This window comes from Macrobrachium rosenbergii, chromosome 44 (genome assembly GCF_040412425.1).
Source record: "Macrobrachium rosenbergii isolate ZJJX-2024 chromosome 44, ASM4041242v1, whole genome shotgun sequence".
Lineage (NCBI taxonomy): Eukaryota > Metazoa > Arthropoda > Malacostraca > Decapoda > Palaemonidae > Macrobrachium > Macrobrachium rosenbergii.
The window spans coordinates 21,962,507-21,975,503 of record NC_089784.1 but is presented as its reverse complement, the minus strand read 5'-3'; the positions used below and the strand labels follow the sequence as shown (position 1 = coordinate 21,975,503).

The following is a 12,997-nucleotide window of genomic DNA, read 5'->3' as shown; positions in this document are numbered from 1 at the left end:
CCTGCGATAAAGATTAAATTTGTAATTTATTACAAAAGCAAGAAGACCAGCGTAATTTTTTTCATTTGACAGTCTTTTCCAGATAGCTAAGAAGTATTCATTTCGTTTGTGTTTAAATATATTTTTATGGACTTATAAAACAATTTGCAACTGGCTACTTTGAAAAGACGAATAAGAAGTTGACAAAATTAGGGCATTTTCTTTGTCCTTTGTCAAGTATGTTTTAGGATATTTCTGTTTCTTTATTTCTCTTCAAGTCACTAGGTGTACTCGAGGTTTTCCATGAATTTGTCAAATGCAGTCAGTTTCGTTTAAATTTACGAAAATGAATGCAGTGCTTGAATATACGTTTTTCTGTTCAACCTCTTCAGTATTTTTCGCACACAATTCTTCTAAAGAATTCAAATAGTTCTTCATGCCATTTTAACTCTCTCTCTTTTGGTTTGTCAAAATACAGAAAAGCTTTAGTTCCCACAAACAAAATGTAAGGAAAACGCAATATCCCTCAAGGAATTATGCAAAGGAATTATACAAATAAATGTTTAGGCTGGAAAAGAAAAAAGAAACACGTAAAATTCTCATACGAGCAGGAAAGTTAGTCTCAACAAGGAAACAAGTAAATGCATGTAGCGGAAGTCTTAAGGCATACCCTTCCAAGACTCTGCGTATAATCGCGTTTAATCTTCTCGCTTAATGAAGAAATATGAAGATTAAAACAACAACAACAACAACAAGAATACAAAAAAAATAATAGAAAGTTAGGGACGCTACTCTTGAGGCTAAAATTATTCTTCCCAACTTCCAAGGAATTGCATTGCAGTCATTGCATCTTCAAAGGCAATTACTGGAGGTGATTTCATTTTACTACTCTGTTGGTATACCGTCATTTAGTTTTCTCATTTACTGTCTAATTTAGAGAAGTTGCATCTGCAAAGAGGCAGAGATACAGACAGGCAGACAAAAGGAGAGAGAGAGAGAGAGAGAGAGAGAGAGAGAGACGGGGTAGGGAATGGGGTCGAGTTAAGGAGAGAAAAAATAATAATAATAACAACCATTTTGTGGTTTCTATTGTGTCAAATTCTCAAGCGTTATAAAATCTCGTGGAATGTTTTGAGGTAAATACAGAAATACGCTTTTACCAAAAATTTCTTGGGGAAAAAAAGACGTAAATAAATTTTATGCAGACTTACTCCACTTTGTTCTTCAGAAAAGATAATTCAGCTTATTTACCTCAGTGTGATTTGTTTGCGGTCCACTGAATTTTCCGTTATATTATCAGAGCCCGTTAATCTTGCGAATTCTCTTCTCATATTTGAAAGATGATTCACTAAAGATCAAAAGATTTAAAGAGTGGAAAGAATATACTGTATTCTGATCTGAATAACTGAATGAACAAACTTTGTGCATTGCATATGTAAAGTTATGTGAGGTAATTTGTGATGTATGTTCATCAAATTTCTTGCTTTACATTAAATATTAAATCTCAATGCGTGTAATTCATTTGACATTTGAGTAAACAGTATTTCAAAGGATTACAGAGGGTTACAGAACGTCATTCATGTCACATTTTCACACACATACTCTCTCTCTCTCTCTCTCTCTCTCTCTCTCTCTCTCTCTCTCTCTCTCTACGGTGTCTAGTTACTTTTGAACATATATTTTTAAATAATGTTGCATGTGATAATGACGAAAAAGGTCATCTGAAACGTATGATAATTTTTTGTCAAACGAGAAACATCAAAAAACTCTTCACACCAACATGAAAGGTAAAGGGATGAACTCAGATTCAAAAAATGCATCTTCCTCCCAAGACGCAATAGGTGGTATTGTTTAATGTCCTCCCTTAAAGAAAGGAGGTGCAGATGAAACGCGACAATGAAAATTTAGGAAACTGCGGGAAAGTTGGAGACGCTACGCTTCTACTAAAATGATTCTTCTCAACTTTCGAAGAATTACGTCGTAGTCGTTGCATCTTCGAGGGCAATTACTTCAGGGGATTACATCCAAATACGCGGATGTTATAACGTCATTTAATTTCCCTCATCCCCGTAGGCGGGTAGTGCCGTTACTGCACCTCATGCGGTGCACTGTAGGCATTGCTTAAGGTTCTTCGCGGCGTGCCTTCGGCCCCTAGCTGCAACCACTTTCGTTCTTATTACTGTTCCTCCTTTCATATTTTTTCTTCTATCTTACTTTCCACCTTCTTCTAACAAGTGATTCATAGTGCAACTGCGAGGTTTTCCTACTGTTACACCTTTCAAACTTTTACTGTCAATTTCCGTTTCAGCTCTGAATGACCTCATAGGCCCGAGTGCTTGGCCCTTGGCTTAAATGCTATATTCAGTTCAGTTTTCCTCATTTCCTGCTTAATTAAAGAAGCTGAATTTAAAAACCAACAAGAGAGACAGAGAAGAGAGAGAGAAAAAAATCTTTAACATGTACATATTGTCAGTAAGATTTGTATATGAACGCACATATAATGGTGCACAATTTGTACTAGCAAGAGAGAGAGAGATGATCCAACTTGATTTGTATATAAACAAATGTTGCATAATTTGTTTCAGAGAGAGAGAGAAGAGAGAGAGAGCTCTTCAGCTTGTGCAAATTGTCGGTAATAATTGCATGTGAACATGCGTGTAATCATTCAATATTTGTCCCTGAGAGAGAGAGAGAGAGAGAAAATATCTCCAACTTGTGCAAATTGCATTAAGATTTGTTTATGAAAATGGAGGATTTGTTTCATTATTTGTCCCAGAGAGAGAGAGAGAGAGAGAGAAAGATCTTCATCTTGTGCAAAATGTCATTAAGATTTGTATATGAACATCCATGTAATGTTTCATAATTTGTCCCAGAGAGAGAAAAGAGAGAGATCTTCAGCAAAATGTCATTAAGATTTGTATATGAACATCTATGTAATGTTTCATAAGTTGTCCCAGAGAGAGAGAGAGAAAGCTTTAACAGTAGCGAAGTGCAATTAAGAGTAGGAAATGATCACGTTTGTAACGACCAGTCTACTTTTCCGATTATGAGAACCACTCACATCCTGTTCTCCTCGATTTAATTAGTAATTATGCCGCGTATTATAAAGAGTCTCTACGAACTTTCTACCTATTTTCATATCTTCGGAGGAGAATGATGTAGCCGAAAGACGCCAACAAAGTTCTCGACAGAACTGGTGCGAAGTATTTGCATTTACATCGCTTTTGGTTAAACATCAGTTTCGTCTTTACCTTCAATTTTTCCGGTTAATCGGATTAGAATGTGATTCCATTTTTTTTTTTAGATAAATTTAGTGATAAATACCATTTTTTTGCGAAGGTTTTTTTTTATCTTAATGTTGATCAATCAGTTAATTAGCTTTCAGTAGTAGTTTTTTATTCAAAAATGAAAGAACTCTTACTTTTTTTGTTGCGTTATGTGTGTTAACATTTTTTGAATCAATATTCAGTACATATTTCCACATTCATTATTTTACAAATTGTTTACTCATTCCTTTTCAGTTACCAGCATAACTTCTTTAGTTGATATTTACTATATTTTTTACAGTATTATTTACGAGTATATTTTCCTCATGGTATAAAGAAGAATGTACATTATAGCCCTTCCATTTTATGAAGGTGGCAATGAGATATATAGGTCTCTACATAACCATCAAATAAAATAAACCGCATAGGAAGTACATACGCAATACAAGCACCAGAATTATTTTTAAATGCTTAATTTTAATGTGTATCTCCGACGTAGATAAGTGCTTATGGTCATGTCACCCTGCTGCTCAACCCACAGGGGATATGGTCGAATCATTGTCAGCTGAGAACCTATCATATATAGTTTTCTTGAGGAATTATACGTTAATATGTGAAAGCATAAATATGCCATGTGTAAAATAGACAAAATTATCATAGGCTTTTATTTGTGAACGTTGATTAATAGAGCGAATTTTGCCAACTTGAAATGAACAAAGTTACTAAGACCAGTACATGATAATATTTTACTGGAAATGAAATCATCATTAACAGAGGCACAGAATTAACGAGAGCTTAAGCTCCACTTACGGGCCAGATTACTTTGCCTTTCTTAATTCAGCATCCGATTTTAATCATGAATACCGGGAAAAAGTCTCTTGAGTGAAGGATTACCGCCATAATTTCTCAAATTATCATGTCGATTCCCGCTATAGGATTCTCGCTTTATTTTGCGCCACTCGGTCTCGACGTTGGCTGCGTGCAAAACTACAGTTTTTATTTTTGTTTTATTGTCTAGTTATCATTATCTTATGTTTTTCGTTTCCAGAAATGAAATTACTTTCTTATTAACGCCTCATGTTTCAACGTGCATCGACGTATTTAGCTGCGTCCAACAACTGCAGCTATTTTTTTTTATACGTTTTGATTTTTAATGTTCGTTCGTATCTTCTGTTATACCAAAACTTGAAGTTTCATTTTTTTTTAATACCTGCTTTCATGTCCGCGTGTATCTTTCAGTTTTGGGGTAAAGGAATAACTTGGTGAAAACTTCATTTGACAGGGAAATTATATATATATAATATATATATATATATATATATATATATATATATATATATATATATATATATATATATATATATATATATATATATATATATATATGTATGTGTGTGTGTATATATATAGATAGATATAATATATATTATATCCCCCATATATATCACTATAGGGTGTTAATATATATAATATAGTTTTTATTTATTTATCTTTTATATTTTTTTATATATATATATACATTTGACAGAGATATATATATATATATATATATATATATATATATATATATATATAATTATATTTTATCCCCATTATGAGATCATTGTAAGGTGTTAATATGTATTAACTACAGTTTTTATTTATTTATCTTTTCTATTTTTTTTAAGGTGGCCGGAAGGGCTGCAATACGTACTGACATTTGACAGAGAAATTATATATATTATATACATACATACATATATATATATATATATATACATATATATATATATATATATATATATATATATATATATATATATATATATACTGTATGGTGTTAATATGTATTAACTACAGTTTTTATTTATTTATCTTTTCTATTTTTTTTAAGGCGGCCGGAAGGGCTGCAATACTTACTGATTAACAAGGGTCCCGAACAGTTCCATTAAGATAACTTACGCGGAAGTAACTCACGTATTTATTTCTGAGTTGTAATCTTTTCCGGAAATTCAGAATTTCTATATATGTTGCTGTAACAATGTTTCGTCGAATCCATTAACTAAATGCATCGGTCTTATCCTTTCACCTTACCACGTTACCGGGCAATAGTAAGTATATAAAGATATAAAGAGATGAGTTACAGCAAAGGCTCCAGTCACAAATATGCCCACGTAATAGTGAACAAGTTACGTCCAATTAATGTCATTATTACGTGGCTGTTCTTTATTTATTATAGATAGAAGGAAAAATTCACCGAAATGTTTGTAGGCGTTTTAGTAAAATGATACACGAGTAAATGTTAGCGGATGAATTATATGCAAGTTGTATTTTGTGGTAACAATTTTGTGTAACCGTCGCATTTTTCAAAAACCAGTTTACTTTGACTGAAAAGTTAATGCCTTGTCTTAAAGAAAACAAGTAAAAAATGCGCCGAAGTTCCTTTGGCTCAATCGAGTTTTCTGTACAGCCGCTACGGCGTATAATCAGGGCCACCGAAAATAGATCCATCTTTCGGTGGTCTCGGTATAATGCTGTATGAGCCGCGGCCCATGAAATTTCAACCACGGCCCGGTGGTGGCCCATCCTATAAGTTGCCGGAAGCACGATCATGGCTAAATTTAACCTTAAATAAAATAAAAACTACTGAGGCTAGAGAGCTGCAATTTGGTATGTTTGATGATTGGAGGGTGGATGATCAACATACCAATTTGCAGCCCTCTAGCCTCAGTAGTTTTTAAGATCTGAGGGCGCACAGAAAAAAGTGGTGACGGACAGACAAAGCCGGCACGATAGTTTTCTTTTACAGAAAACTAAAACACAGTTTGGTCAAAAGCATCACGCATGTCACAATACATAAAATACATAATTATGTTTATCCCATACATTTCACATACACTTTTAGAGGGTATTTTTAAGTGTGTGATTATCAGATTGCCGGACTGAACTTAAACAACACATGGTATTACTCATATCCAAATGTGTCTTGTACAATACATTACCATAATAGTAAAGTATATAGTATCAAAGTAAAAAAGCGACTAGAAAAACCATAGTAAATTATGCAGTTGTCCGGCAAGAAATGTTTACGAAGTATTTAGATACTGTTCAATGCCATAGCCTGTCTTGGACCCGAACAAAGAAAAACTTACCGATAAATTTAATTTTCTTCCGTGTATTCACTAAATGGCACTTTTTAGACCTTTTTAAGATAATCTGAATTGCTGTTATGGGCATTTCAGTTAGCCAGCCTCTATGTAGTCGACAGTTCTGTGCAAAAAATAGATGTTAATTACTTTATCATGAAGTGTTAACTCATTTCAGGCTTTTATAGAGACTTTTTCAGATCGTCCATTTTCATAACAGGATAACTCGCCGGAAACCAGGTGATAACTTTTGATCATAGACGATATCTTATTTCTAGCAGTGTTACCCGAGGGGAAAGAATATCAGTAATGCCGACTCTCTCTCTCTCTCTCTCTCTCTCTCTCTCTCTCTCTCTCTCTCTCTCTCTCTCTCAGTTTTTATAGGTTGCTTTAAAACTTTCTCTTATAAGGTCATGTTACTTCAAGTAAATAGGAAATCCGTATATCCGATTCGAATCCCAAATTCGAATCGGATTCGACTGAAATGTCTAGTGATAAAGTCCTGATTAGCGAGGTATTAACAAGAGAATTACGTGGAACAACGAATTCTTTTTCGGTTTATTTCTTAATTTCGAATAAACACTGATGGCTATGGTCAGCCATATAGAAAAAAAAAACTGAAAAAGAATAATGTTTTTTAAAACGGGGTTTTTTCTTCTTTGTACCTCGATATTTTCCCTAGCCTTTAAACTCCCGCCCCCCGCGCGCCACATTAATAAAGCACACAATGTTAAGCCGATTTTTTTGTTACAAAATTAAGCTGTGAAAAATCCCCAGTTCCCTACACCCTTCTCCCGTTAATAGCCTAACACACACACTGCGCCGACAACCTCACAGAGAGAGAGAGAGAGAGAGAGAGAGAGAGAGAGAGAGAGAGAGAGAGAATGTAACTTTTTAACCATCTGATTCTGGTACGAAAAGAAGTACATAGCATGAGCAAATGTAGGTCCATTAAGCCTCAAAAAAAAAAACAAAAGAACATGAGTAATTTATTCACTGGAAAAAATACCTGGTCGAATATTGATATCCACTGAAACAAAGATCATTTTCAGCCTTCAGTTTCCTTTGTTTTTCCTCAACTTTTCTTTTCTCTTTTTTTTTCAGTTCTCAGTCTCCTCGTGAGAGTTCTCTTCCCTCCCGTAATGGGGCTTCTATTGGTCATCATCTTGTTCCTTATGTAATTATATATTGCTGTGAGGTTTAAACAATACTTCCCGCTGCACTTCGGTGACTGAGAGTATTTTTTTCTTAGCTGCTGGAAATTCTGTTTTGTTTTGGCAAGTGCCTTTCGAAAATTCTTCGTCAGATGTATTCTTCTGCAGCAAAGTTAATGAGTATTATTTTTTATGTAAAACTACGGAAGTTTATCGTTGAGTAAAATGAATATTCGTATTTCAGTAAATGCACACACACACACACACACACACACACACACACACACACACACACATACATATATATATATATATATATATATATATATATATATATATATATATATATATATATATATATATATATATATATATATATATATATATATATATATATATATATATATATATATATATATATATATATATATATATATATATATATATATAAAATATTATGTTGGGATCATTCTGTCAGTATTTAAAAACGAAATTCGTCAAAGGAATTTGTATGTGAGCAAAGTGGCTACAGGTATTTTTCTAATCGCATAGAACGAATGGCATTAAAAGAAACCAATGTTTGTTAGTTTCATTATTTATGCAGGCTTTAGAGGAAAAACGATGTAGCAATCAGAAGATTTAACCTGGATTTTTTTTTTTTTTACTTTTTAATATAATGATACGAGTTTCTGTAGTTTTAGGAATATATAAATAATATCTAATATTTACAGAAAAGGAAATAATTAAGCAAAATATGTTTGGTCGTCGCTATCAGGATGATATTCGCTTATATACTTGTCGCCTTGCATTACTGTGGAATGTGTTTCGGATATTAGTGTGGCTGTTTGTAAGATTACACCGAAATAATCTCTCGTGATTGTAATGCTAAAATGAGAGAGAGAGAGAGAGTTTGACACATCCTCTGGAATATTTAGCAGGAGATTCACAGTTAGGAGGATTAGGATTTCGGTGTGCTAGCGGATGAAAGCTTTTCAGTTTCGTTTCGGCGTGTTGGTATGGCCGAGTCCGTAGAGCTACACTAGTTCTCTTATTCCTAGGGGCTGCTTTTGGGAAACGTCTGTCCTGTTCTGGTATAAGGCTTGCATAAGCTAAACCTACCCACTGTCTTTTCACTCTTACCTTGGTAAGAGTAAGATTTTAAAGCCGCACTTTTGTATCCAGAATTAGCTAAAGATACATTATCGTCATATAATGAAAGCATCGCAAATGACATAACCGTACTTTCCAGCAACTGAACCACCAATGACTCCATGATATGGAATTCAGTGCATCTTGGGAGATACTTGCTGTCGAAGATTAGAACTGATGCTTTGACAGGTTTTAGTTCGAATCTTGCACTGGGTAGGTGCACTCGTCATTCATTCAGTATGTGTATAAGTTCTACCTGAGGTTCAACGAATTTCGAATTTAATGGATTAGTTGGTATATGTATATGTATATATATATATATATATATATATATACATACATATATATATATAGATAGATAAATATATATTTATATGTGTGTGTATGTTCTATACATATGTATGGATGTATTTATGCGTATGTATTTATCCACGTATGTCAACAACGCTCTAAGAAACGTTTACTATGAAAAAGTTTGTTATTATAGGCCGAAGGGGTCCATGATTTACCCATTCAAAACCCTCCCTTCTCGTGCAAACATTTCCAATCCAAGTAACGTTTTCTTCCTGAATATTTGTCAAATAATATTTTCCCAAAGGTAATAATGGAGTTCAGCGGAACACCGGGAATGAAATTAGTCGACCAGAGGAAGTTTCCAGTTATTTAAGCAGAAGACATTTAACCGGACTTGGGGAAACGCCAGAGGATCTTGTCTGTCAAAGATCCCTCCGCTGTGACGGAGCACAACACCTGAAAGGATTCAACATCAACCAGTAATACAATAGTACAATAGGCTCCCGAAAGGCCATCGCAATACGACCTGAATTTAATTGTAAATGAACAGTTCTCAATACAGCGTCCGGTTACAGCAGTTGAATATTCCATTATTAGTTTGAAACGAGGGAGAGAGAGAGAGAGAGAGAGAGCCAGCCAGTTGGGAATTAATATTGTTATTGTGTGTTAATAATAGATGGGAAGCGAAAAAAATAATTATCCATGGAATTTCCATGCTTTAAATGTTTGAATTTTCCATTGTTAGTTTGAAACGAAAGAGAGAGAGAGAGAGAGAGCTAAGCATTTGGGAATTAATATTGTTATTGTGTTACTAATAGATGAGAAGCGAAAAAAAATAATTACCCATGGAATTTCCATGCCTTAAATGTTGGAGTTTTCTAAGGAGTGTCTCCTTGATATTAAATTTGTTCAAAAGGAAATGTTTAATGACCTTTTGGAGCCACATCGATTCCGTCGGAGACTTTTTCTTTACGGTAACGTAGATCTTCAAAACGAACTGCTTGATAACCCCCGAAGCGGCATCGTAGCTCCTGGAGCTTTTATTGAACGCGAAAAATGTCTGTTTATTTCAAGTCCACTGCATTGACAAGGGTATTAGTCTGAGCCAACACCTGTACAATGTATGACCTCCACCTCCAATAACAGCAGGGTATTGACTGTAGTTATGCTGGATAACTTCCAATGGGACTTTGGGGATGCAGTTTGGGTTGTTAGTTGAGGTGATCTATTATTATTCGAATATATTTGATTTCAGAATGATCATTTCATAAGAAAACGCGAAGACTTAGAGAAAATCTTGTCACAGGAAAAAAAACTCAAGCAAATAATGTGGTCTGGGTCTTTGCAGAAATGATATAAAGGTATCCAAATGTCTTAAACCAAAAGTAAAATATAATCTTGGAGTTTTATTTATTCAGAAGGGAAATTTTCAATCAGTTTTTTTTTTTTTTCAGAAATTTCGATCATAATTTTCGAAATTGTTTTAGAAATTACTTTTGACATATAGTCAAACCTGTAGAAATTAATTTATTTTTTGAAATGACAGGCGCAGCCAAAATTTTTACAATTCATTTTTTGCAAAAGAAGAAAATAAGACTAGCAGTGAAATTTGAAGATTTACATTGAAATGTTAAGAAAAATTTTTTACAAAAAAATATTTACAAAAGAAGAAAAATATGACCCGCTGTGAAATTTGAAGATTTTACAGTGAAATGTTAAGATTTTTTGAAAGCGGAATATAGTATGATGATCGCGAACTTTAAACAGTCCGAATGTCTCAGTCATTTTCGATATTCCAGATAATTAAGAAAGACCAAATATGGTAAGGCATTCCAGCCGTTGGACAGTAATTCCTTTGGTACACATTCCAGAACCCAAGTAATTCTAAACCTCTAGAGTTGCATATGGATGAATATTGCAATATAACGGGAAGATATTGTTTAAAGCCTGATGCAAACCTGGCACTGAGTTTTAAGAGAACTACTTGCAAATTTAGTCTACGCAAAGCGTTATCTGATACTGCATAATTCCCAAGCACTGATGATTTTGCAAGGCCTTTGAAACGGTCCACTGATATAGCTATTATTATTGAGTTATGGCTATGCAAATTACTTTACAGTTTTATATAGTATTCTATATTAGCATTACAGATTCGTCAGTGTTCTCTTAACATAATTTATCCACTTTTGCTGTCTACAGGAAGAGATACGTAATTGAAGTGATCATGGACCTGCTGATATATATACATTATTGACCAAAAAGATAGCCATTTTTTCCTCTCAGTTTTCAAATAATGACTTTTCTTAGAAGAGAATAGATTTAGAGAAAGTTCTTTAGCGATTTCTGACAGAGACGAGGCTTCCCAACCACCGCGATTTTGATTGTCTCTAATACTGTTTTCTTCCACCCAGAAAAAGCCGTGGGTCACTCGGCGAGCGGCAGTGGTCACTTGGGCATCAGCGCCGTCACTGTCCTCATGGTCCTGCTCGCAGCCGCCATTCTCTCCTAGATTCGTATCCTTAACTTATTAGGTAAGGTGTCAAAATAATTTTGATTGACGTGAGGTAGAATACGGAGACGTTCGTCTCATGATCCGAAAATGATGTCTTTCACAAGGGTTGGGTGAAGTTTGCAAGTGACAGAACACATGAAATTAGTTCTGTTCTTATAGATGTTTGTGTAACCCTCGGGGTCATGTTATAGACTAATAATGTAGGATTATTAAACTTATATAGTATCTATTGTATCCATTTACACAAATGTATTTTTTCTATTCTAACTTGTATATGTACTTGTCCAGATACATGCAATGAAATAAAAAAAAAAAACCCTAATCTAATAAATTGTAGATTTCAGACAATTCATCGACTGGTCTTAACCTTATCATTCTATTTCCTTCCCAAAACAGGTGTATCAATGAAATCAGAGAAAAGGAAAAGCGCGAGAGAGACGGAAAGAGAAGAATAACAAGAATATCTCAAGCTGAGATGGCTGTTGTAACTGGAACAAGAGACAAAGTACAACAAAGATAGCAGACCAAGATAAAGGGAAAACAGATTAAGCCCATCTTGCCAACGCCAAGAGAGGAATATGCTGTTTTAGAGACGCCACGAGAAACGAGGAAGCGAGAGAACGACTCGTATTACGAAGAGGAGAAATGGAAAATGAAGGAATAGTGCAACTATTTGAAAAGAGTCAATTGAAAACGTTATATATATATATATATATATATATATATATATATATATATATATATATATATATATATATATATATATATATATATATTGTATATCAGAGCTACAGTGACCTTGTCTTCTCAATTTCTTGAAATATTTTGGTTAGGCTTACGTCTGCAATCCTTGAATCCAAATAGGAACTGAAGAAAGAAGCTGTCCCTTCAGTGGTGGGATTCGAACTCACATGCTTTAGGTTAGAGTGAGCTTGCTGTAACCCACGGCATCCACGCTCTTAGTGCGCATGGACTCGAAACCCTCCATGGAGATGAAGCTTCTTCATTTAATCCCTATTGGTATTTAAGGCTTGCAGTGGTAATCTTTTCCAAAAATTTTGAGGAACTTAGAAGTTAGGAGGCTTTTTGTAGCTGTAATATATATATATATATATATCTATATATATATATATATATATATATATATATATATATATATATATATATATATGTATTTATGTATATTATATATATATATATATATATATATATATATATATATATATATATATATATATATATATATATATATATATATATATATATATATATATATATATATATATCAGAATATGGAATAAATGTGCCCTTATCTAGTCAGACTAATCAGTAATATCGACGTCTGTTTTCCATCCTGTGTGAAACTGATAAAAGAAAAAACGGTGAATTTCTCCGACAAAGTTATCTACAAATCGGGTACCTGCTGATTTCGAAATCTAACTTCAAAAGTTTCCTTATAAGTTGGTCGTTTATTTTCACAAACACGTGGTTAGAATAACTTTATACAGTATTAGAAAG

The 12,997-nt window shown here is 33.7% G+C and overlaps 1 protein-coding gene across 2 annotated transcripts in view; it reads left to right on the top strand.

The window, feature by feature from the left end:
• Positions 1-12,116, top strand: part of LOC136829394 (lachesin-like) — a 161,830-nt gene extending 149,714 nt beyond the window's left edge. For both annotated transcript variants that reach the window (XM_067087887.1, XM_067087888.1), the window contains 2 exons: positions 11,379-11,498; positions 11,876-12,116. In XM_067087887.1, coding sequence (XP_066943988.1) covers positions 11,379-11,476 — 98 coding nt within the window. In that variant the 3' untranslated portion in view covers positions 11,477-11,498; positions 11,876-12,116. The remainder of the gene's footprint in view (positions 1-11,378; positions 11,499-11,875) is intronic.
• The last annotated feature ends 881 nt before the right edge of the window (positions 12,117-12,997 follow it).